This window comes from Marmota marmota, unplaced genomic scaffold (genome assembly GCF_001458135.2).
Source record: "Marmota marmota marmota unplaced genomic scaffold, marMar, whole genome shotgun sequence".
NCBI classification, from domain to species: domain Eukaryota; kingdom Metazoa; phylum Chordata; class Mammalia; order Rodentia; family Sciuridae; genus Marmota; species Marmota marmota.
The window spans coordinates 17,094,455-17,120,418 of NW_025999960.1; the positions used below are offsets into that span (position 1 = coordinate 17,094,455).

Consider the following 25,964-nt stretch of genomic DNA (forward strand, 5'->3'; position numbering starts at 1 on the left):
TGTCTATTTGTCTGTGTGTGTCTTTAACTTCACCTCTGTTGCCACGCCTGCACAGTGCCATACTCCCTGGCTCCACCCTCTTCCCCCAACAAAACATTGTCCTCTACCAGAAAGTTGCCAAACTACCTTGTTTAGTGGTAAGTGCAGCTCTTACTTCCTTTTTTGCTACCCCTCCCTTCCTTTGCCCTTGGTTGGCTCTTCCTAGGTGGAGGGGGTGAGAAAGAGAGAAAAAGTTTAAGGTAGGGTATGATGGAGCCCTCTCCCCAGTTTCCAAAGGAAGACCAAAAGGCTTTCAATTCTGAAAGAGAAAAGTCGATTGTTATCACCCTGGAAATGTACCTCAGGGCCCTGGGCCCAGAGTTGTCTGTTGTCATAAGCAATAGGTCCATGCGTCCTGTGTCAGGGCACTTATACTCTCAAGGAGAAACCCTAGAGGGAACAGGATATACAGATGCTCAGTAGATTTTTTTCCCTAGTATTGGGAATTAAACCAGGGCCTTGCACATGCTAGACAACACTATCACTGAGCTACAACCCCAGCCCTTTTTATTTTATTTTGAGACAGGATCTTGCTAAGTTGCCCAGGCTTGCCTCAACTTTATGATTGTCCTGCCTCAGTCTCCCAAATAACTGGAGTACAGGCATGTGCCACTGAGCTGAGCTCAACGGTTGTTTGTTAAAAAAAAAAATTCTATTTTTGGATCACTTCCTAATGATAACCTACAATATAACATCAGTCCCTAAAGTCCTGTCCTGAGAATTCTGCCCCAAATTTGCCTGGCCTGGCAGCTGAAAAGTTAGAATACAGACATTTGGTGGTGGTGGGGGGGGGGCGGGGATCAAAAAGTAAATGTGACAAAATGTTAACACTTGATGAATATGGATGAATAATATTTCAGTGTTCACTGACCTATTCCTATTCTAATAACTCTTTCATAGACTGGGGTGGAGTGATAAAGCTTAAAAAAATCACTGCATAAATATTTGGTGGCTACCAAATACATGATACTTCACCATAAGTGATTATTAATTACATTTCAGCTAATTCTCTCAATTGGGGTAATTTGAACAGGGTCTGGATGTTAGATATTATGAAGCATTATTTTTCTCTAGGTGCAATAGTTTTGTTGTGTTGATGTGAGAAATCTTTAGGATATATGCTGAAGTGAGCTTTCCTTAATATGGCCTCAATATACTTTTTCCACAGTCCACACAGGACTGTGCTCGGGCTCAGCTGCATTTCTCACTACTTTGCCTAAAAGGATTTGCAGACTCCTGCTGGATTATGCTGGCATTCCTTGGCTGGAATGCTCTCTCACCCACTTGCCCGAGGAACTAGGAATCATCCACAATTCCTGTTTCAAATTCAGCCTCCAGAGTTAAGCCTCCCTCCATTCTCCCCACTCTTTCTGCTTTCTGAATTCCCATAGATGTATCTCTCAGCTCTCTTACTTTTATTTTATTTTTTTACTAGATTGTAAGCTTCTGACAGGCAAGAAAAGATTGCCTTTTATTCTGGTTCCAGCCAAGTCCCCTGAACAAAGAAATTTTCCACAAATATTTGATGAATTAAATCCTCTGGGACTGAAGTTGAGTAAAAGTCAACAGAGAAAAAGACCAACAAAGGAGTGTTAAAAAATGCTCTTGCTTAGGGGAGAGTTGAGAGGTCTGCCACAGAGAAATCACAAACAGATGGTGAATGCAGTAGTCTGAAATGTGAAGATGTAACAAACTATAAAAATACAATGAAGCCAGCCTGAACCCAGTCTCATGTTGTGTTTGGGTGGGAACTGGAAAACAGAACAAGAAGAATGTTTCATCTCTATTGTGTTTAACAGTCACTTGACCATTACTCCCAGCTTTTCAGGGGAAGATGAGCCTGTTTCCACTGGTATCCCTGATCCTTCTGAAAAAGGATCAGCAGGAAGTGGGGAGGCACAGATGTCAGAGTGGTTTATCAGGAACCTTGCAAAGGCAGCAGCCTGAGGTTATTCAAAGACAGAACACCTGGGTTTCAGTAATTTTTCTGCCATTTGCCAATCTCTTTTGAAACTTGTTTCCTTATTTCTAAAATTGGAATCCTGGGGCTGAGGGTGTAGCTTAGTGGTAAAGCACTTGCCTAATATATGCAAACCCCTGGGTTCAAACCCCAGGACCAAAAAAAAAAAAAAAAATTGGAATACAAACATCTTATTTAAAGTGTGTTGAAGAGATGAAGTGAGATCATATTACTAGAATGTTGGTTCCATAAGGGAGAGATCATGCCTTCTTATGTTCCTGTGCCTGCTCCATCACAGGCACATGTTATTTGACACATTAACCATTATTATACATTCCTCAAAAGATTATATCCTTTCTCTTTACTGAAACTGTCTCCCTCTTTACCTTATTGTCAGTTACCTCCCAAGACACGACTCTGGTTAGGAGCTGAATGAACTGAACCAGCTCCATCTTCCCATACCATTCTCTCCCTTGTCCACACAATACCTCTGGCTACCGCTTCAAGTTCCATGTCTGACTCTTCCTATATTTGAGTATGGGTTCAGAGTATGCTGTTTTCTGCATCAACCTGGAAGTTTCCCAGGGAAGACTCATGTTTGCTCTTCTTTCCCCACCTCGTAAGGGTTCAGGGCAGGAAGAAGAGGGTGCTAGCTGGGTGGCTGGTTTTCCTTTGGGGAAATATTTGACTCTGAGGTTCAAGTCCCCTTTCCTTTTCAATTTGGATTTCCACTCTGAATTTCATAAAGAATATCAACTCTCTTATTTTATAGACGCAAGATTTAAAGTCTAAAGCAGGCATTACTTGAGATTTTGGAGTCCATGCTTAAAAAGGAGAGAAAGCCCAGAGTAAGGGCACAGTGTTGATGACAGGGTAGGTCAAGACAGAGTGAAAGAGTGAAGCAAGCTGGTCATGGTAATGCACACCTGTAATCCCAGCAACTCAGGAGGCTGAGGCAAGAGGATTGCAAGTTCAAAGCCAGCCTAAGCAATTTAGTGAGGCCCTAAGCAATTTGGTGAGACCCTGTCTCAAAATAAAAAATAAAAAGGGCTGTGGATGTGGCTTAGTGGTAAAGCACATCTGGGTTCAATTCCTGGTTTAAAAAAAAAATCAGTTAGTGTACCTTTTTTTTTTTTTTTTTTTTTAACCAGGTTGAACCCCAAGGGTGCTTAACCACGGACCTACATCTCCAGCCTTTTTTTCTATTTTTTTGAGACAGGGTCTTATTAAGTTGCTTAGGGTGTCACTAAGTTGCTGAGGCTGGCCTTGAACTTTCGGTCCTTCTGCCTCAGCCTCCTGAGCTGCTGGGATTACAGATGTGCACCATCAAGCCCAGCTAAGTACTATGTTTTTTAAAAAAATTTGTTTTGTGGTGCCCAGGATTTTGGGTATGCTAAGCAAGCACTCTTCCACTGAGTTCCATCCCTCGCCCTTGGTATTTCTTTAAAAAAAAAAATGCTATTATTTGTGAGATTGTTTTTCCTTCCTTTTTCTTTTCCTTTGGGGTTTTTGTTCTTTTTTTCAACCACAATGTGGCTTTCTCTGGGGTACCTCCTGCTCCCCCATACTGTTTCTAACCCAACCTTCTCATAAGCAGTCACTCTCTCTGATCTATCAGATTTGTAATCAGCCTTTAGAAAGGCTGAAACAACCACCAAGGTTAGAGTAAGTGAAGTAACTTAAGTTCAACACATAAAATCTTGCCCTTTTCCTCTTCTGTTTCACAGGACTTCAAAAGACAGAGAAAGTATAAGATCCTCTCCCTTTCATTGTGATCTCTGTTTTTGTTTTTGGTACTGGAGATTGAACCCAGGGGCACTTTACCACTGAGTCACTTCCCCAGCCCTTTTAATTTTTATTTATTTATTTATTTGAGAGAGAGTCTTTCTAAGTTGCTTAGCGCCTCTCTAAATTGCTGAAGCTGGTCTTGAATTTGTGATCTTCCTGTCTCAACCTCACGAATTGCTGGGATTACAGGCCTGCACCACCACATCTGGCTTCATTGTGGTCTCTTTTTTTTTAGTTGTTGATGGACCTTTATTTTTTATTTATTTCTATGTGGTGCTGAAAATTGAACCCAGTGCCTCACACATGCTAGGCAAAGGCTCTACCACTGAGCCACAACCCCAGCCTTCCATTGTGGTCTCTTAAAGTCAGGAACGACATCTATATTCCATCACTGCTCAACTGATAACCCACTTGAGAGAGAGTTGGTTGCCCTTTATCCTTCCAAAGCTGCCTCTGCCTTTACAATACAAATATTTCAGTTGTTAAGCCTGTGCTATTCATCTATATGCTTCTAAGACTGTAACTTTTAGAAAACCAAGACTGTATCTGAAGTCCTTCTTGTATCTCCATCCCCCTTTTTCTTCTGGCTTACCTGTTTTCCCGTACCACCTTGTCTACTAGGTTGATGGTAGGTGGAAATTCGAAGCAAAAAAAATACATTGGACAGTTACAAAAATGCCATTAAAATGTACAGAGAGTGTCCACCTGATCTGGACAGGCAGGTTAAGTTGTAATGGGCAGCCTACCCAATGCTGGAGTAGGCTACCCAGATAAGAAGGGCACAATTGAAGAGATGCTCCATCATCCTGGGCAGTGTGGTTTCCAAAGCCAAAGGGAGGGTACAGGAAGCAGATATGGGTCATTAAACCACCACCAGAGGCCAGGAAGGGGTAGGTACAGAAAGAATTATGTAGATTCTTGAGTCCTCAGGGGATGTCAAAAGCCAAGTTTTAGTGTCAGTATCTGGCATCACAGCTGGTTGTCACCGTCTTTGCCTTTGGGGAAATTACCCTCCAATTTCATCATCTGTAAAAAGGCCACCATCCTGGCCTTATTACGAGGACGAACCCTGCAGCGCGGATGGCCGCCAACGCTGGCTCCTTTCTGTCATGTTTTCTGGGTCAGCCTGAGGGTTGTTCCTGACAGAAACCGTTGTCTCCTGGGCTTCGCCCAGCCTTGCTCAAGATGGCTTGGTGTTCTCCGTTCTCTCCCATCTGCCAGTTTTCATGGACACCCACTCCCCACCCCACTTCCCCGGGGGTCAGCGGGGACCCTCCTCCTCGGCCCAGGCCCCGCCGCCTACCTTCTCCTGGGCCCTGCTGAACTTCTTCTGCACCTGCTTGGCGAAGAGGCCGGCAGCGCCGCCCGCCTTGCCCTCAGCCATCCTGCCGCTCCGCTCGGGGCAGCTGGCCCAGCTCCCTGTGGTTTCCAGAGGCCCCCCGGGAGGCAACGTGCTGCGGCTCCCAGCATGCCTCGCGCCAGCCAGCAAGCAGGCGGCCTGGGCCTCCCTGCCCCCAGGGCTGCCCTCCCTGCCCCAGGGCTGCCCTCCTGCCCCCAGGGCTGCCCTCCCTGCCCCCAGGGCTGCCCTCCTGCCCCCAGGGCTGCTCCTGCCCCCAGCTGCCCTCCTGCCCCCAGGGCTGCCCTCCTGCCCCCAGGGCTGCCCTGCACTGGCCAGGCTCTACAGGCCACCCCAGCCCCACACCAAAGACACCACCAGCCTTGAAGCCTGGGCCGCAGACGCCAAGGCCCATCCACAGCCCCAAACAACCCAGCTCAGGGTGCAGCCCAGAGTAGCAGGCTGAGGGCCCCGTGGGGACATCCCCAGGCTGGGTCATTTGGTCCTCACTTTGCCTGGTGGCAGGGGAACATCGACCCCATTGAACAGGATCTTCAAATGTGAGCCTAGACTCATTCCTTCCAGAAAACAAATTAGCCAGCACATCAACATTGGAAAATAACAAACAACCTGGCAGAAAATGTTGAGTTCAACTCACTGTGACTATTTATTGTATCAGAAAACGTCTCTCAGTTCTAGGAGTATTCGTGTGGCATGGGCAAGTCAACTGTATTTCTTGCCCCATGTTGAGGTTTAGCTAATGCCTAAGTCTGGAATTGCTAGTGGGAGAGTGCCGAAAGGAGCCAGGGCTCCAGATATGGATGTGAAAGGGAGCAACAACTGCAGAGAGAAAATGAGGCGATCTTATTTAAAAAAAAAGGACTGAGTATGGGAACCTGTGCAGGGGACGCGGAGCAAGTTTTTCTAGTTGGAGTGCAGTATACTAGATGGAAGCCGAATGTGAACTCAGACACAGATTGTGCAAATTAGGGTGGGGCTACTGAGATGACAACTGTTGTCTCTTTAGAGATGTGGATGTGGAAGTTACTCTCTGACCTGTTTGAGGGGTTAGCTGGAAATTAGGATATTACATTTGGAGGAACCATTTATTCAAGGATTCTACAGTGTGGGGCTGGGGATGTGACTCAAGCAGTAGCGCGCTTGCCTGGCATGCGTCGGACCCGGGTTCGATCCTCAGCACCACATACAAAAAAAAGATGTTGTGTCTGCTGAAAACTAAAAAATAAATATTAAAATTCTCTCTCTCTCTCTCTCTTTAAAAAAAAATGGATTCTACAGTGCATATTAAATTCTTTCAAGGAAGGAAAGGAGATCAAAATATACTTCCCAAGAAGTTGGAGGCCTTCCACAAAATTACCTGCTGTTGTTTTGCACTTCTTCCCCGCCCCCAGTAGACACAGTGCACTCAAACTAAACTGTGTGCCAGGCATTGCTGGTGCTGGGAAGCCAAGGATGAATACAATGCAGCCTCTGACCTCAAGATGTTCACAGTCTGGTGGAGCTAGGTTGGTAATCAGATGATTCCACTGTAGTCTGCTTAGTTCATTTACAGAAATGGACACAAAAATTTCAGGCAATAAGTGATTAGTGTTTATTCTGATTTTAGCTTTTGTGATCATCTGTGAGAGCCATAATGGTAAAGATGGAAGGATTTGATGTTGGATGGAGGGGAGAGGAAAGAAATGCAGAGGATGGTGATGCTGCTGGGACACCAAGAGAAGATAACAATGACAACAGGTGCATCACTAGCAGAAGGAAGCTGATACCTAGGGTCATTCCCAAGACTCCACAGCACTCTTAGCAATGCATCGCAGCTACTACCTTCTAGGAAACTCTCTTCAATGCCAGTATCTTGGGAACTGAATTTGATGGTCACCCAGTCATTTAGTATTAGAGCAGGAACAATACTTAGAAGTTGACTAGATGGGTAAATCAAGTGATAGAAAAGGATTAATTTGCCCAAGCTACCCCCTCTAATTCAATGGACAGGAACTCAGGTGTCCTGACACCAGCCCAGCTCTTATAGTATATACCACATTCTGGAAGCCTCTGTTGATATAATAGGACCAATTTCAGGACCTGTTTTAGCTAATTTCCCCTGCTGTAATGTTTACTACCCTAGTCCCTCCTCTCTGGCCTTTAGTGATGGTTATGAAAAGCAGCTTCTCATCTGCTTAGACTTCTTCTTTCATTTCCCTCTTTGCTTTCTCCTAGGCCACTCTTAACAGACTGAGCCCTTGCTAGGACAGAGCAAAATTATCAGTTTCCCAGTTCTCTGTGGTTTATAGAACCCTGGATCCAGTTGCTTATTTTAGTACCAGCCTTAAAGTGCTGATTCACACTTAGCTTGAGGCCCCATCCTGTTGTTGCCTCTTCCTTTCTGTTCTGCATCTCCCCCTCAACCTTTTCCTTTGTTTGTTTAGTATCTTCTTTCTCTTTATTTAAAATCTGGTTTGTTTTTAATTCTTTGTTCCCCAGTCCCCTAACTTGCCACTTCCTTAGTGTTCTGGCATCTGTCCTACCAACCTAATCCTATACTCCTATCTCTAGTGTATTTTTTTTTTTTTTTTTGGAACTGGGGATTGAACCTAGGGGCACTTAACCACTGAGCCATGCCCCTAGCCCTTTTAAAATATTTTATTTAGAGTCAGGGTCTGACTGAATTGCTTAGGGCTTCATTAAGTTGCTGAGGCTGGTTTGAACTCATGATCCTCCTGCCACAGCCTCCTGAGCTGCTGGGATTACAGGTGTGCACCACCATGTCCAGCTCTAGTATATTCTTGTAGTTTCTGTTGCCCAGAAGCTTAGGGTAAGCATTTGTTCTAGGCACTGGAGGGGGAAACATAAGGAGGATGAGCCCACAGTTTATCTTGAGGAGTTAGGGCACATTTGGTCACTAAGGAACTTTTAAAAGAACTTTATGCCTTTCAATATAGCAAATACGCATAGGAGGGGGGCATATAAATAAATTAATGGATAAGGAGTTCCTAAAATAGCCTAAAATGGATAATGTAAAACTGCTCCTCCTAGGCTTAGTTTGTGAACTGGTAAAGATAGAAGCAAAAAGGAAGAAGCAGCCCACAGATATGGTGAAATCCAAAGTGGGTCCTATAACTTCATTTCCTCTAGAGGGCTTAATTACAAATAGACATAGTATGATAGTGTACATTCATTTTTATTTGCTTTTTTTTTTATCTCTCATTCAATAGTCTCTTAGATTGTGCCCCCACCCCACCCCGTTGGGAATCAAACCCAGGGCTTTGGTCATGCTAGGTAAGCAAACTACACTGAGCTATACCCCCAATCCTGTTTTTCCCTTGTTGATCTCAAGTCCTATTGCAGATCTAAGAACCATCTTTGGAAGACCAATGGACTCAAGATAATGTTCAGTTGTTTTCAAAAACCTAAAAGGAAAAAAAAAAAAACAGTTATGTCCACAGTCAGTAACTTTTTTTTTTTTTTTTGGTGGTACAAGAATTGAACTCAGAGATGCTCTACCACCTCTACCACTTCTACCTCTCAGCTACAGCCCAAGCCTTTTTATTTTTTTTAAATCTGAGACAAGGTCTCACCAAGTTGTCTGGCTTTGAACTTGGATTTTCCTACCTCAGCTGGGATTACAGGTGTGTGTTATAGCACCTAACCCACAGTCAGTAACTTCTGTCTACCTTCTTTCTTAGTTTTTTAAGACTCCCAATTAAGTACGGCCCTATGATGGATTTATAAGGATGGGGATAAAGAGATTAGGTCTTAGATATGTCAGTATTATAGGTATATGCTCAGGACATAGCAGCAAGGACAGACTTTGAAATTGCTGTGAGCCAAGATTCATGTCACAAGACTCCAGGATGCATTACAAGTACACAGTGAGATGTATTATGTGGCTCTACTACCACATCAGTGTAGGTAGAGTCTCACTTAACTCTCAAGCACTGCTTAAGGTGGTAAAATTTCTTTCAAAAGTTAAAGCAAATTCTCAAAATGCCCTTAGAAAGAAACTATGGGAAAGGAGCATGCCTGAGGGCCCCACAGGCGTTTCTGAGTTTCGTTTTCCCTTGACTTTGAATTAGGATATGTGCCTGGTTCAGATCTATGGTTGCCCCAATCTTAGCCTAAGCTAATAAGCAATACAGTGAAGTCTGCTCAATGGGAAAGGGAACTCAGTAATATGGAGGGAAAGTACACTTCCCCTCTAGGGGAAGGGAAGGAACTTTACATAAGGAAAACAATTATTGTCCCAGCCCACCTTTTGCTCCCTAACCCAGCCAGTATATGGATCTCAAGGTAACCTGTTTCATCCCATTATTTGAGAGGACTCACTCTATTTATCCAAAAGATGTAAGCAGAGACCCGGGTGAAGACTGTGGGCTTCATGGAGACATTACAGCCCAGGCTGGACACAAAGCTGGTCACTCCATAGACAGAATACTTGCCTCTCACCGAGCAATGGAGGGGACCTCCAGAATCACCCTGCAAGGAAGAGAAGCAGAGTCCTAAAACTAGATCTTTTGATCTTTCTGCCTTGGCTTATGGTCTGCTCATCCCCCCCCCACCCCTCTTTGTGTGTGTGTGTGTGTGTGTGTATGTTTAGTTGTAAATGGACACAATACCTTTATTTCACTTATTTACCTTTTTTTATATGGTGCTGAGGATCAAACCCAGTGCTCCACATGTTCGAGGCAAACACTCTACCACTGAGCTACAATCCCAGCCCCTGCTTACCCCTTTCTTTTTGTGAGATCTTGTATAGTTTTAAAACTGCAGTTCAATTATCTACTTCCATCATATCTTCACAATCAAAATGAATCTCTTCTTCCTTTCTAAACAACCAAAGCACTTCTTCCTCTCTTTGCAGCAGTTGCCTTGTATTTTGGTTTCATAATTTGCTTCTGCCTCCCACACATATCTATGAACTTCTAAGTCAGGAACTATATCTTACTGGTATCATTCCTCTTCACAATGCTAGCATAGAACGCTTTTGTTGTTTGTTTTTGTGGTGCTGGGGATGGAAAACCAGGGCTTTGCCCATGCTAAGCACATACTTTTGCCACTGAGCTACATCCTTAGCCCAAGCACAGAATTTTGAACTCTTTTTTTTTTTGGCAGTACTGTGGATTGAACCTAGGGATCTCTACTACTAAACTATACCCACAGTCATTTTATTTTATTTGTTTATTTTTGTAGTACTGAGAATTGAATCCATGGTCTTGCACATGCTGGGCAAGAGCTCTATTACCAAGTTACATTCCAGCCCCTTTTATTTTTTATTTTTTCCCATGCTGGCCTTAAACTTGTGATCCTCCTGCCTCAGTGTCCCAAGTCATTGGGATTATAGGGATGTGCCACTGTACCCAAATTGAATTTTGAACATCATAAATTCAATAGTTGACTTAAATTGAGCCTGGGATAGGAGAAGTACATAGTTCTAATAATTCCTTTATCCCCAGTATTTAGATCAATGGGTCTAATTATACCAAAATGTTCAGAGAGTAGGTAATCAACACATGTTAAATTAAGTGTGGTAAAGAGAAGAGAAAGTGATGAATAAGGTAATGGTTATGTGCTCAGGCTTAGCAGTACAATGACCCAGAGGTTTACAGACTAGGATCTCGACACCGTTCTTACTCAGCTTTTAGAATGCCAGGTGTATAATACCAGACATAAAATTAGAAGATCCCTAGGTTCAATCCCAAATTCTGAACAAAATAAAAAATAAGGGGTTGGGGATATGGCTCAGTTGCCTCACATGCACAAGGTCCTGGGTTCAATCCCCAGCACCACAAAACATACATACATACATACATACATAAATAAAAACTAAGAGAGAGGGGTAAAGGAATAAAAAGTGAAGGCAAACTCTATGCAGGGAGAAAAAAGAAAATAAGCAATAAAACTATAGTTAAGGGCTGGGGATGTGGCTCAAGCGGTAGCACGCTCGCCTGGCATGCGTGTGGCCCGGGTTCAATCCTCAGCACCACATACAAACAAAGATGTTGTGTCTGCCGAAAACTAAAAAAAAAATATGAAAAAAATCTCTCTCTCTCTCTCTCTCTCTCTCTCTCTTTTAAAAAAAACTATAGTTAATATTGCATCCATGATACAAGAGAAACATGTCATTAAACAGTATGTTTAGAGAACAAAAATTTACAAATTTGATAGTAGAAATGAAAGTTTGGGAGTGTTGGAACATAGAGTGAACAAACAAAATATACAGGAGAGGACCAGGAGATAAACATATGAACAACAAAAATTCTAGAAAGGGCTGGGGGCAGTGGTGTATGCAGCTCAGTGGTAGAGCAGCATACGAAAAGGCCTGGGTTTCAGCTCCAGCACCAACCAACCAACAAACAAAAAATTCTAGAAAGAGAAAACTAAGAATGTAGGGGAAAACTATTAAGAATAAACATTTTTCAGAACCAAAGATTTGGAGTTTCTACAAAGAAAAAACCCCACTAAGTATCCCTCATAATAAATATAAATAGACCTTCACCAAGACACAGACCAATAGTGGTAAGAGTAGCTGAAACAGGTAGGTTAAAAATTAGTGGAGAAGCTGGTCATGGTGGCTCAGCCCTGAAATCTTAGTTACTCCAGAGGCAGGAGGATCTCAAGTTCAAGGCCAACCTTGGCAAATTTAGCAAAATCCTGTTTCAAATTTTAAAATAATAATAATATTAAGGCTGGGAAAAGAGAATAAAATCATAGCACTTGCAGGTAAATGGATGCAGTTAGAGAAGATAATGCTAAGTGAAGTTAGCCAATCCCAAAAAAACAAATGCCGAATGTTTTCTCTGATATAAGGTGACTGACTCATAGTGGGGTAGAGAGAGGGAGCGTGGGAGGAATAGAAGAACTCCAGATAGGGCAGAGAGGTGGGAGGGAAAGGGAGGGGCAGGGGGTTAGCCATGAAGGTGGAATGTGATGGACATCATTATCCAAAGTACATGTATGAAGACATGAGTTGGTGTGAATATACTTTATATACAAACAGACATATGAAAAATTGTGCTCTATACGTGTAATAAGAATTGTAATGCATTCAACTGTCATTTTTTTTAATATTCATTTTTTAGTTATAGTTGGACACAATACTTTTATTTATTTATTTTTATGTGGTGCTGAGGAGCGAACCCAGGCCCTCACACATGTGAGGTGAGCGCTCTACCGCTGAGCCACAACCCCAGCCCCTCACTGTCATGTATTTAAAAAATAAATTCAATTAAAAAAAAAAGCTGTTACCAGCAAAAAAAAAAAAAAAAAATAGAGGAGAATGTAGAGTTGAATTAGTGATGAACTGACTATGTATTCAGCAAATGAAAAAGTTACTGACTCCAGAGAAAACAAAATTAACATGAGAAAGAAAAAGTAATCATAGAATACTACATGATTTACTTTTGAATAGCTTTTTACATAATCATAATAAACACTGATTGTTAATCTAATCAAAAATATTTGGGGGTGGTAGAGAGTTTGAGGAGGTGATGGGAAAAGCTCATGGCTGGCAGAAGGAGACAGACAATGTGTGGGCATAAGAGAGATCCATATATTCCATAATACCTGAACTGAAAAGTTAAGTAGTAATGTTAAATATATATTTTAGGGGCTGGTGTTGTAGCTCAGTGGTAGAGCGCTTGCTTGATATGTCTGAGGCACTGGGTTTGATTCTGAGCAGCATATATAAATAAATAAAGATCCATCGATAACTTAAAAAATATTTAAAAATTAATTAAATAAATAAAGTTATTGTGTCAATCTACTATATATATATATTCTTTTTTTCCCCATAGATGGAGGTAGACTGCAAAAGAATCAGTGGAAAGAGTTAAAAGCGGACCCCTCTTTTATTATTCTTTTATTTATACTGATTATTCTTTTTCACTATGGAGTCTCTTGGTCTTATTTGCCAGTTTAAGCAATTTGATAGGTATAGCTTCAATAAAACTTAACCTTAAAAACAAAACAAAACAAAACAGGAAAGGAAAGAAAACACCAAAAGTTCAAATTGGAGAGAATTCTTTTAGAGAGGAACTAGCTGTACCCCACCCCAACTGCTTAGGAAAATTTTTTCTTTTTAGACTACTATAATCAAAACAAAACAACCTGAATCTCCTTTCTATATCCTACCAGGGATTTGAGAGTTTTTCAGAGCTAGAGGAACAGAAGATAATTAAATTGTATGAAATACCATTGTCTTATGCTAATTGATCGGAAAGAGAAGGGGTTCTGAAGGGTGGAGAGTATGGCTGAGGATTTTAGGGCAGAAAGAAGAGCTGAAAAAGAATTTACTGGAAATGGGTCCATTGAATCAGGAGCAGCCCTGTGAATTCACTCTGAGGAGAAGGGAACTCAGAATTCTGAAAGGCCACAAGACACTATTTGGGAAACTCCAGTGGGAAAACACCTAGAAACACAATTGTCTCAGAGAATTAACAATTTGGTGGCAGCTGGAAGAGAATTACCCTGGTTTTTCAGAGTTCTAAGCCTTGAGAAAGCAGAAAGGTGTGAAATTTACTCAGAAAGATATAAATCTTAAGAGGTTATAGACTGGGCTGGGACTGTAGCTCAGTGGCAAAGCACTTGCCTAGCATGTGTGAGATACCGGGTTTGATCCTCAGCACAACATAAAAATAAATGAATAAAATAAAGGTATTGTGTCTATCTACAACTAAAAAACAAGGAACAGTTATAGACTGATGAGGACTTAGAAAAGGTTACATATGCATTAGTCTGTTTCTCTTGGCATTTAAGTTTTAACACTGGGAAAGTCATAGAAAAACTGGGGTAAGTTGGTCACCTTATTTCCATAATTCTTTGGGTGTGTGTGTGTCACAAAAATCCCTTTAATTCTGTCATTCTACTATTTCAGCCATCCAACCAGCTTCCTCCTAGTGACATCTCTTCCTCCTCCATGTAGCTTGTACCTTGTAGTTGATCTGCAGTTCTGTTCAATTTCCAGAGTCATGCAAGAAACCCAGGTCTGGATTAATCCATTCCCTCCATCTGGGTCTGTGAGTAAGATGGAGTATACATCCAGGGGGTCACTACGTGGTCTCCAACTTCAACACCTTGGAGGACAATCTTCCTTCCCTTCACCTCTTTATTCCAAATGCATATAACCTTTGCACCTTCATTTTTAGCAGTCAAGTGGACTCTTCCTAGTTCATGAGAACTAGGAAGCAATAATACAGAACACCTGACAACTTGCAGCTACCCACCCTACAAACTCTTTCACATTCATGTGTATGTCTGGTGTCCCTCCTCCTCGTCAAAGTCAGTTCCCTCTGTGCTCTTGGTTCCATCTCTCCCTTCTCTTCTGGGATCTTGTACCATCCATTATTCCCTTTCTAACTTTGCACTCAGTTTCTTTCCCTTTTAAAAGATACATCCCCTCCATGATTTGCTGTCATTAAAAGTACCAGACTTTTTCTGTTCCTCCCATTCATCCAAGATTCTTGGGAGAGTTATTTACATTCTCTGCAATTTTTCTTACTGCCTCTTTATTTCTTACCCTTTTTAAAAAATTTTTTTTAGTTGTACACGGACACAATACCTTTATTTTATTTATTTTTATGAGGTGCTGAGGACTGAACCCAGTGCCTCACACATGCTAGGCAAGCGCTCTATCACTGAGCTATAACCCTAGCCCACATTCCTTACTCTTTGATTGAGCTTCTGCCATCACCACTGAAACTGCTCTTGCTGTGATTAACAGTGATTGGCCAGTTGCCAAAGTAGCCACACTGTGTGATGACCTGCAGTATTTCCTGAGATTCTGTAAATCCCTGCTACACATTTTTCTCTAACTCTACTCTTCCTCTCTTACTTAGAACTCTAGTGAGTTCTTTGTTCTTCACCTGGCCCTAAAGCACTCAAGCATTTATGTTCTTGTAGTTTTTCCCTAACGCATTGCTTTTCATTCTACTTTTCCCTGGGGTGGGAGGTAGAATATCAGTTGCTCTCAAGTGTCTCCAACCCCACTTTCTGCCCCCAGTTCCTCTTTCTTATATCTAATTTTTTATCAGTTAGCTTAATATTCAAATCATGCAAATCATGGAGGCCATACAATCTCTGTTGGAACCTTTATATTGTAGTACAAAGGCAGCCCTAAAACACTATGTAAATCAGCTGAGGCCATGTCCCCCCCAAAAAAATGTCATTTAGAACACTGCAAATTTATATATTTTTCATGTCATGAAATATTATTCTTAAAAAAATTATATATATATATATATATATATATATATAAGTTGTAGGNCAAATAAGACCAAGAGACTCCATAGTGAAAAAGAATAATCAGTATAAATAAAAGAATAATAAAAGAGGGGTCCGCTTTTAACTCTTTCCACTGATTCTTTTGCAGTCTACCTCCATCTATGGGGAAAAAAAGAATATATATATATAGTAGATTGACACAATAACTTTATTTATTTAATTAATTTTTAAGTATTTTTTAAGTTATCGATGGATCTTTATTTATTTATATATGCTGCTCAGAATCAAACCCAGTGCCTCACCTGCACTAGGTGAGCACTGTACCACTGAGCCACAACTCCAGCCCCTAAAATATTATTCTTTTGATTTTTTTCCCCTAACTATCAAAATGGACCATACCAAATCAGGCAGCAGGCTTGATTTGGCATGTGGCCCTTAAACCTCTGCTCTGCTTTAAGAAGAGGCCCTTAAACCTCTTCTCTGTTCATAGGGAACGCCCAGTAATTCTTCATGTGTTCTAAGATTCAACTAATGTCTTTATTCATGCTGTTCCCTTTTCTAAATGTCTTCCCACCCCCACCCCCACTCTTTTTTTTTTTTGGTCTGGCTTCCTTCTATTTAACCTTTAGGACTCACAGCACATTTTACTTTCTTGGAGAAAGTTCTTCTCTGACTCCATGAGTACTTGTCCTCAGGTCCCCATATCACTCTCTGCGTGTCTTTATTTTAACACTTAGTCACAATGTATTCTAATATCCTACTGGATGCTCCCCCACTTGACATTGTCTGATTCATTCACCTTTGTATCCCTAGCACCTAGCACAGTGCTTGGCACGTAATAGATTACACACCATTGTTGAACTGCATTAAGAAATCTGCATTAAGTGGCTGGGCGTGGTGGCTCATGTTTGTAATTCCAAGCAACTTGGAAGGCTGAGGCAGGGGAAACAAAAACTTGAGGCTAGCCTCAGCAATTTAGCAAGACCCTCAGCAACTTAGTGAGCAATCCTGTCTCAAAATAGAAATTAAAAAGGGTTGGGATATAGCTCAGAGGTAAAGCACCCCTGGGTCAAATCCAATTTGGGCACCAAAAAAGAAAAAAGAAAGAAATCTATAATATGACTTATTGCTGACTGATCTTGTCTAAACAGAGTAAAATTCTATTATATAAAAACTATTATAAAATTATTTTGTGTACTTTCCCTTACCATATTCTCTTGTAACCTACTGCTGTAAATACTACTGGGGTAAAGGGGTGGTAATGGAGGAAATACAGGAACAATTGGGATTGATAGAAGTGGGAGCTACCTTACACCCAATTACAACCATCTTTCCAGCCCCAGCCCCATTCCTGTCATAAAAAATCTAGGTCACAAGTTCTGAAGAACATACATATATACCAATATACAAATATTAGGCCATATACAAGCTTCTGAGGTGGGGACATTAAGTAAAACAAAACTTTTGGGGGATGGTACTAGGGATTAAACTCAGGGATGCCTTACCACTAGATTATATCCCCAGGCTTTTTTATTTTTTGAGACAGGGTCTTGTTAAATTGCCTAGGTTGCTTTTAAACTTTCGATCCTTCTGCCTCAGCCTCTCACATAGCTGAGATTATAGGTGTGGCAAGCAAGACAAAATTTTTTTTCTTTTAATATTTTTTTAGTTATCAATAGACCTTTATTTTATTTATTTATATGCAGTGCTGAGAATTAAACCCAGGACCTCACACATGCTAGGCAAGTGCTCTACCACTGAACTACAACCCCGGCCCAAGAAAGACAAATTTTAAGGCTCCTTTCAACTTTGAGATTCTGCGAGGATAAAGTTACTAACACAGAACCATTTTCACTCTGATACCAGAATAGGAAGTGGAGACTGTATGTGGATACCACAGTAGGAGTGGAGTGAGCCAAAGGTAGAGGGAAGTGGAGAGAGCAGAGGGGAAAGCAATGAAGTGGGACTTCTGATGCTTGTAATTTTTACCTGACATCCAGCGCTAACTCCATCTCCACCAGCACACATCATGGTGGTCTTCACAGCGGAACCCCAGTAGGAAGGGTGAGAGCAGGTGGCATGATCCACGGTGGGCATGGGCGCCTGATGAAGGGTCTGGGCTAGCTGTCCTTCGGCTAAACAGGGCATACAACACTGGAAGTCAGCCCCTGATGCTGACTAGGGAAAAATCCTTCCATACCCTGCTAAACTGTCCCAAGCTTTGGTGTACCATGGAGTCAGGATGAGCTCCTTCTCTCTGCTTGTCATAGGTCATGAATCCTCCTCTCTCTTCTTTCACGTGCTAGGCAAGGGCTCTACCACTGAGCAATACCCCAGCCCTTTTAATTTTATTTTGGGATAATGTCTTGCTAAGTTGCCCAGGCTGGCCTCTCTCCTCCTTATATGGCAGCTACCAGCTTCTTCCTTTGGGGAGGTATCCTTGCTTATTGTTCCCAGTTTCTAAACCAAGAATCCTATTCCTGCTTTCTATCACTCATGGATAACTGTGTTAAGGAATTAGAAAGGCCTTATTTGTTGACAACTCATCTGTCTGTCCTACTCCTTACAATACAAGTAGAACAGTGATCACGCACACCTGTTTTTATTTCTTAAGAGCCTGGTGCAGCTGTTTTTACTTGACTCTTGTGGCTTTTCAAAGTCTTCAAGAAAGACAAATTTTAAGGCTCCTTTCAACTTTGAGATTCTGTGAGGATAAAGTTACTAAAACAGAACCATTCTCATTCTGATGCCATGTGCTATTTCTTTGGATCATTGCAACAATGCTTAATGTTATGGATCAAGAAATTGAACCACAGTGACATTCAATGAACTGACAGGAGGGCAGAGTTGGATTAGAAGCATGTCTCTTTCAGCTCTAGGTTTTCCCAATGGACTGGCTGGTCACAGCATGACTTGCCTGTCCTTCAGTAAAGAAAGTATCACCTTGTGGCTGACAGTCTTTTGCATCAAGATTAATGTTCCTTCCTATTTCTGTTCATAGCCTTCCTACCTTTCCATATTTTCTGAATAATATTCCCTACTTGAAATCTCATAATGATCAGAAGAGGGCTGAGACTTCCTCTGCCCTGACTCATGAGGATCTATAGCTACTCCTGGTTCATTTACTCCAACTCAGCCCAGTACCTGTCTATGGAGGTAGCATGATAGTATAATTACCAATAACGTGAGACCCAGGATGCCTGGCTTCTGAATCCATATTTGTACTAACTAGTCATGTGATTAAGGTCCTTAATTTCATTGGGCCTTAGTTTCTTCATGTAAGAAGTCTTATCAATCATTCTATCTATCTATGTATTTATTTATTTATTTTATACTGGGAATTGAACCCAGGGACAATTAACCACTGAGTCACATCCCCAGTCCTTTTATTTATTTATTTTTTTATTTTGAGACAGGGTCTTGCTAAAGTTGCTTAGGGTCATCACTAAATTGCTGAGGCTGGCCTTAAACTTGCAATCCTACTGCCTCAGTTTCCTGAGTGGCTGGGATTACAGGCATGAGTCATTGCACCCAGGTGAAGTCTTTTTTAGTTCTTAGGGTCTATGAATCGCTGACTTGACTATTCCACAGCCTGTTCTTAGCTTAGTTTCATGTATCAGTTATTTTATCTATGGTCTTTAGGTTGTTGGTCTCTGACTATAAACACCTAGAACCACAGAAAGATATACTCCAGAAGCTTAGCTGCATTATCAAGATCCCAGCGGTAGATGGTGCCAATGTAGATAACTTACTCCTGGTCCTGCCCCAGCCTGTGATGGAGCAAGGATATTTGTTTCTCAGAATGATTCCTTTCAGGGGCAGAGCAGACAGCTGGACATAACTATTGAGGGTAACGCTCTGGGTTAGGCGCAGCAGGGCGATGTCATGGCTGCAGGAGGAAAGGAGACAGTTCACTGGTGGAATCAGGTCTTCCCTCTGATCAGCATTGGCACTGGTCAGTACTAAGCTTTTGTCACTCTATCCAGCTGGAAACCAACACTTGCAAGAAGGAAGCTAACTTGCTAAGCATTTGAGTTTACAGTAGGACATTATATGTTTAACAGCACCATCTGCTGGAGAAACTTTTGTATTGCAGCCTGGCTCTGATTTGTGCATCCCTGGGAAGTGGAGAATGGGTAATCAGAATGGAGCAGATGGCATATTGGGGGCAGCTTTTAAAGAAAGATGTGAAAGACTGCATGGCTCTGAAAGCTCTGCAGAAGTGTCCCAATACTTGTACCCATCCCCACCTCCACACTCTACAGAATTATCACCTTTATTCTTTCTTTTTAACTTTTTCTTTCCTTCCTTCTCTCTCTCTCTCTCTCTCTCTCTCTCTCTTTCTCTCTCTCTCTCTTTCTTTTGGTGTTGGGGATGAAACCTGGGTCTTCATTCATGATAGGCAAATGCTCTACCACTGAGGTAAATCCAAAGCCTTGAAAAAAATCACTTTAATAATTTCTTCCCCAGGGCTGGGGTTGTGGCTCAGTGGTAGAGCACTTGCCTTGCATGTGTGAGGCACTGGGTTCAATTCTCAGCACCGCATATAAATAAATGAATAAAATAAAGATCTGTCAACAACTAAAAAAAATTTTTTTTTAAATAATTTCTTCCCCAAAAGTTTACAACTTGGTTTTATGTAAGGTTCATTTTAAGAAATTTCCTTTTGACACTGGGTCTTAGCCCAGTGGGAGAGCGAGTGCTTAACATGCCTGAGGCCCTGAGTTTCTTCTCCAGCACCAAAAGAAAAAAAAAATCTCCCTTTACTTATAGAGTGTATTCCATAAAGTGAATAATAAATAATAACAAACAAATAAAGCCTAGAGACATTAAAATAGAGAGAAGGGCCTTCACTTAATCAAATCACGCAAACCCACCTACATCAAACAAATCCTAAAGATCTTCAGAAATTCTCACGCCCTCCCCAATCTAAATTCTCAAAGTTCTTCTGGATGAATGAGCCAGTTTATTACTCCCTGTAGGACACAGTGCCCAGAGATTCTCCAGACTCCTCATCAAAGGCCCCATAAGCCACCAAGTTTCAGGGAATGCATGCCCCTCTAGCCTCTGGGAGAACCAAGACCCAACTAGATCCAGCAGCTGGCTCATCAGCTTTCCACCTCCCAGTTCCGCCTTGTCCCTACCCGGCAGCCACGTCCTTGCTGTCCCAGTGCGGGTGTATCACAATCTTATCCACTTCCATGTACTGCTCCGTCCCTTCTTCCTTTCCGAGGTTGTGGTCCCCAGCCACCACACGGAAGACCATTGGGCTGGAGTGAGAGGGGAAAGCCCTGAGTGATTCAGGAGGCTCCTTTCCTCCTGAGAGGAAAGTTGAAAAGCCCTCTTTTATCTTTAGGATAGGAACCCATCTTAGTTGGCCCGCAGACGAGGATGGAAGACCCTCCAAGAGGAGGAAGTAACAAGCTCTCTCATTCCTTAATTTACTACTGACTTGTGGAAGTGGAAAAACTTACTATCAACTTCATGTTCACGGTTTATTAAGCTAAACATCTTCACCTGGGACATCTTCACCTAGTAAGCATAATGAAATCATGGCTCTTAGCCACAGAGGGAATTTAAAGGAAGTACAAACTTCTCAGCTAGTAATTGTGGTCCTGGAACCAGCCTCATCCAGGACTAACCAAATCAGAAACTTTGCTGAGTGGAGCCTTGTGCCTTCCAGGTGACTGACACACACACACACACACACACACACACACACACACACACACACACGGGATTGAACCCAGGGGTGCTTTACCACTGAGCTACATCCCCAGTCCTTTGTATTTTTTTTATTTTGAGATGGAGTCTCATTAAGTTGCTGAGACTGGCCTCAAACTTGTGATCCTCCTGCTCAGCTTCCTCCCAAGTTGCTGGGATTAGAGGTGCACCAGGTGATTCATGCTCAAAAATGAGAACTTCTGCTCATGACAAATATGAACAAATGGCTTTAGTCCTATGTTGACTAGGCACTTAGATATTTACTCACTCCTCATAACGGCTCTACAAAATAGGTATTATTACCTAGTTTTAGAGATAAGAGAATGGGAGACTAGAGGAGCTAAGTAAGTTGCCCAAGGTTACATGGGTGGGAGATAGTGCAACAAAATTTGGAAGGGATCCTTCCTGACTCCAAAACTTGTACTTTTCTCTCATACCCTTGCTCCACTGACTCCTAAACACAGATGGGCTGGGCAATAGCTCACTGCCCACACCCATATTATACTGCCCCAGTATAAGTCAAAGTTGCATATTTCTCCAAAAAGGAAACTTTCTCCCTCCCAGGGGCTCAGAAATGTTATTCTTTGTTTTTTTTCTCACTGGTCCACGCAGTGAGCCGCTGTCAACACCCAGTTCTCTTTGACAAGGGTCCCTCCACAAGTGTGAAACCAGGAACTTCCAGACTGGTACTGGAGGGAAACCTAGACCGGGAGGAAAGAAAAGAAGAATAGGCTGGTGTTTGCCCAAAGTCTTTGCCCCCCAAACATGTCACCTTAAATTCCTGACTTCCCTCAGGACATTCTCTTAACTTTCTGGACTAGGGAGAGCAGGCAGGTTTCCTTTGACCAGTCAATTACTATTGTTTGTTTGGTAATGGCTACTCAGGGGTGTTGTTGAGAAGGGGTGCATAGATGTTTCTGGGGTCAGCTGGAAAGAGTGCTCCATTGTTTGGTGATGTTTGCTGTGCACATGGATAGGGAAATAAAGGCACAATACTGTATTTGGCATTTATAGGCTAGTGTTGCAATGGGCCTAGAGCCCAGGTCCTTTTACCTCTGTACCCTGTTGGAAAGGAAATGTATCCAGTTGTAACTCCTTCATCTAAGCCCTATACCATTTAGTTCTCAAGAGCTCTCCCTTCAATGTTTTCAAGAAGTATCCTGTACCCCCAACCCAGGGAATACTTAGAAATGCCAATGCAATGCTTTTTTTTTTTTTTTTAAGTTCATGCTTCCTTGTATCACACAGCGAATCTCCTGAAGATTGGGGCTCAAACTGTCATAAATTGAATCTAGTTGAACTTCCAGGTGTGGCTATTCACCAATCAATATGCCAGTTTTTGATTTTTTGGTACCAGGGATTTAACTTAGGGGTGTTTAACCACTGGGCTACATCCCTATCCCTTTTTATTTTATTTTTTATTTTTTGAGACAGAGTATTGTTAAATTGCTTAGAGTATTGCTAAGTCACTTAGCACTTCACTAAGTTGCTGAGGCTGATTTTGAACTTGTGATCCTCCCGCTTCGGCCTCCCAAACTACTGGGATTACAGGCTTGCCCCACTGCACCCAGGCTGCCAGTTTTATATATTTACATTTGCTTGGATCAGGGGCCAGCTCCTGCATGAAGAAAGTGGTAACTGTAGCCAAATAAGCACAGCGCTCAATGCGTGTAGTACTGTGTGGTGCGTGTACATTTGTACTTCATGCGCTGGTGAGGGCATGCGTGCTTGAAGGTATGTGGAGCCCAGTGTGTGGGTCTAGCACATAGTCCTACAGGTGTGTCATAGTAGTGTCTCTGAGGTATAAAAGTCGTTGTGTTTGGGTGCATGTCTGGGAGAGTATGGCTGGTATTCAAATACCTTCTTGCAAGGCTTTTGCATTTAGAAATCCACACAAGCCTGGTCCCATCCATCTTTAAAATAGACAGTTGGAGAGCTGCCTGTTGATCAGGATGCACACAGACAAGCACAACACTTTTTATGAGTGTGCAGCAACTCTTATTTGGGTAAAAGTTTGGGCTGTGAAGGAACACCCACCTGAGAGGGCCAGGAATTCTTCTGGGCCTCAGTCCCTCCAACGACCCGAGCATTAGTTTCTGGAAAGTTCGGGATGCTGTTTCCTTTGTGGGACAGAAGAAAAGTGAGTGATGACTAAGCATGGGGTCAGCCCTGGGTGGAAGTGGGGGTGGGGGTAGGGAGTGGTGGTTGTGCTTTGAGGAATGTTAGCTTTGTCTGCAAATTCACAGCTCTTTCCTAACAAAAGAGGGGCCCAGCTCTGAGTTCTCTGAGTTCTCTGAGCCATTTTTTGAAAGTAAGGGAGTCTGCAGTGCCAGAAGTCCCAGGAGTCCTGAAATTCTGTCTTGCTGTGAAGGACCTATCCAAAATCACCAGGCTAGGGACTAGAGGACCCTGTGATCTTAGCTCACCCAAGGTCACCCTGGGCTGGAGAAAAATCCTCTCCCATACTTTAGCAGGATTCTCCAGGGGACAGGGACAGACATGCACATCCCAGGTGGGCACTGGCTGAGGATGTCCTCAGTGAAGGAGGCTGGTGGAGAAGCCCAGGTACCCCCAGAAGGGGCTTCTTTCTACTTAATGATTCAGAGAACTGCCATCCAGAAGGGTCTTACCATGGCCCTGATCTTTCCTATCATGTGCTCCAGAAAAGTAAAACTTCTGCTGGATTCACAGGCAGAGCATCCCACTCTCCTCTGGGATAGGCAGCTGGCTCCAGCATAGGGAAGGCTTTCCCACCCTCCGGATCAAACCCCCTTACTGTGGAACTCAGGTCAAATGATCCACTTACCATAAAGGACTAGGGTGGCGAACACCAGGAAGCACAGCATGTTGTCAGCAGAGTAGACCACTGTCCCTTGCCTTGAGCCAACCTCTTTATACACCTCTTATCAGCAGCTTTGCTGACCTTCTTCCTGCCAGCTGGCAGGGTTGTGGGTGGAAGGCAGGGAAAAGCACAGGTGACATGGAAGTACAAATGAAAAGATTTCTTTTCAAGTAAACTAATTAATCTGTTCTTCAAAGACAGAATAAAGTTGGAGCTCAATTAATCATCTGCTTTTAGTTGAAAAACATCCAACAAAGTTTCAGAAATAAAATGGAGAACCAGGATGGCTTTCCCCTGGGGTGCACCCCTCATCATCCTACCTTGTCATCCGTCACTGCTCCCACAGTCCTCCGAAGCACCACAAATGCAAAGACCTGCCTGGTGCACTAGTTGATGAAGGCAAGGAGCGGGGAGTGGTCAGTAAGAGGAAGGAGGAGTTAGTCATGGTGGTGCACACCTGTAATCTCAGCTACTTGGGAGCTGAGGCAGTGAAGCAAGAACAGAGGTCAGGCAGTTAGTGTAGATAGATGATCAGGTCAAGAAGATAGAAGCTGAATGAGGTCTGGAAGATGGAGGCTGATTCAAAGGAAATGGAATGTTAATATTTTCAGGACACATTCCCTTCACTCATGGCTAAGTCACTTGCCACTGGAGTACTGAAATGCTAATACCTTCAGAGTCCTCTCCCCTACTGCAATCTGTTGTCAAGGTGACCTCCTTCCAGGGAATTGTTCCTCCCAACAAGGGGCTGTTAATGAATGCCTCCTGGGCTGCTCCCTTCCTGCCTGGACCACTGGACAGTTTTGTTCCCACTCTTGGCCCACCTTTTGATCATGAGTCACTTTGGTCATGGGTCATGTAAGCAGGATGGGGAGTGTGTGAAAACAAAGAAATTCTAAAATATATAAAAGGGGGCAAGACACCCCCACTTCTTCAGATACCAGCTGTGGACCCCTTCTTCCTCCTGGGAGAAGTCTATTTCCATCCTTTAAATAAAACTTGCTTTCTATGCTTTCTTCAGTGTTTCTCGGGTGTTCAATCTTCACATCTGGGGAAACAGAACTTGGCTGTGATTGATTCTCATCACCAGCAGGATCTCATTTGGAGGTCCCACTGAGATCACCACCGAGGTATGCTCCTTCACATGCACCCCATATCTTTTCTTTCTTTCTGGAGTACTCCCCTTCCCTCATAGATCAGATTCTAGCTATTCGGACTCTAGGGTTTTGAGAGAGGGACGTGGAATTGTTCTTAGGGAAGTGCCTGGGTTCCCTTTGTTCACAGTGTTTACAGGCTAGTCGAGATTCACCCCATTGTTGTTCCTATGTGCTTTGCTACCTTCTTTGACTACAAAAATGGAGATTTATACCCACAGCCTTCTAACGATTCTTTTGATCCACAGTGAGCATAAACTCTTGATCCTAGCCTTACCCCTGCTGCTGCCAAATGTGATCTCAATACCAACCGTCTATGGAATAGAGAATCATGGCCATTGGAGGGAAATATAAATTTTAATACCATTCTACAGCTCAGCTTGTTCTGTAAAAAGGAAGGAGATAGTCCGAGGTACCGACCTCGCTTAAGAAACCCAAATTTTGCCAAAAATGTAAATTAGACTCAGCTATGATCCCCATTCTAAGTGAGGCCAAATTTCCCTTCCCAAAAGTTTATTAACCAATAGGAGGCTCAACACAGACAGATCGAGGTTCATTTCAAAATGTTCTCCATGAGAACATGCTGTATGTTCTCCCAGGGAATTACAAGTCATACTGTAAGCACAAATAACTGAGGCAGAAGCAGACCTCAATGTATTTAGCAATCCCGTTTATTAAGCTCTGGAGGGGCTCATTTTGAGGTAGAAAATGGCTGCTGGTTACAGAAAGAGTCTGTGTTTTATAGTTTACAATAAGGGTGGCTTAATCACTGGAGACTGAAGCAGAACCTGTTGGTTTAGGCAGTTGGAAAAAGGTTGTGAAAAGTCTGAAACTGATTGTTACTGGGAAGGGATGAAAGCTCAGAGCCCAGTGCTCATTGGTTATCTT

At 42.6% G+C, this 25,964-nt stretch overlaps 2 protein-coding genes across 4 annotated transcripts in view; both read right to left on the bottom strand.

Moving 5' to 3' along the window:
* Bin2 (bridging integrator 2) overlaps positions 1-5,247 on the bottom strand; it is a 33,356-nt gene extending 28,109 nt beyond the window's left edge. For 2 of the 3 annotated variants that reach the window (XM_015493464.2, XM_048802747.1), the window contains exon 1: positions 5,091-5,247. In XM_015493464.2, coding sequence (XP_015348950.2) covers positions 5,091-5,171 — 81 coding nt within the window. In that variant the 5' untranslated portion in view covers positions 5,172-5,247. Of the gene's footprint in view, positions 1-4,379; positions 4,994-5,090 lie in introns of those variants that run through there. The other variant, XM_048802748.1, reaches the window with a different exon arrangement.
* A 3,048-nt stretch (positions 5,248-8,295) lies between these two features.
* On the bottom strand, positions 8,296-24,333 carry Cela1 (chymotrypsin like elastase 1). Its single transcript, XM_015493465.2, has 9 exons — positions 24,243-24,333; positions 23,887-24,026; positions 23,118-23,200; positions 21,681-21,781; positions 20,501-20,626; positions 19,109-19,245; positions 17,346-17,491; positions 9,465-9,614; positions 8,296-8,548 (listed from the first exon to the last, which is right to left on the bottom strand). Exons 2-9 carry the CDS (start codon positions 23,924-23,926, stop codon positions 8,531-8,533), a joined length of 801 nt encoding a protein of 266 aa, XP_015348951.1. The 5' UTR covers positions 23,927-24,026; positions 24,243-24,333; the 3' UTR covers positions 8,296-8,530.
* Positions 24,334-25,964: the final 1,631 nt, after the last annotated feature.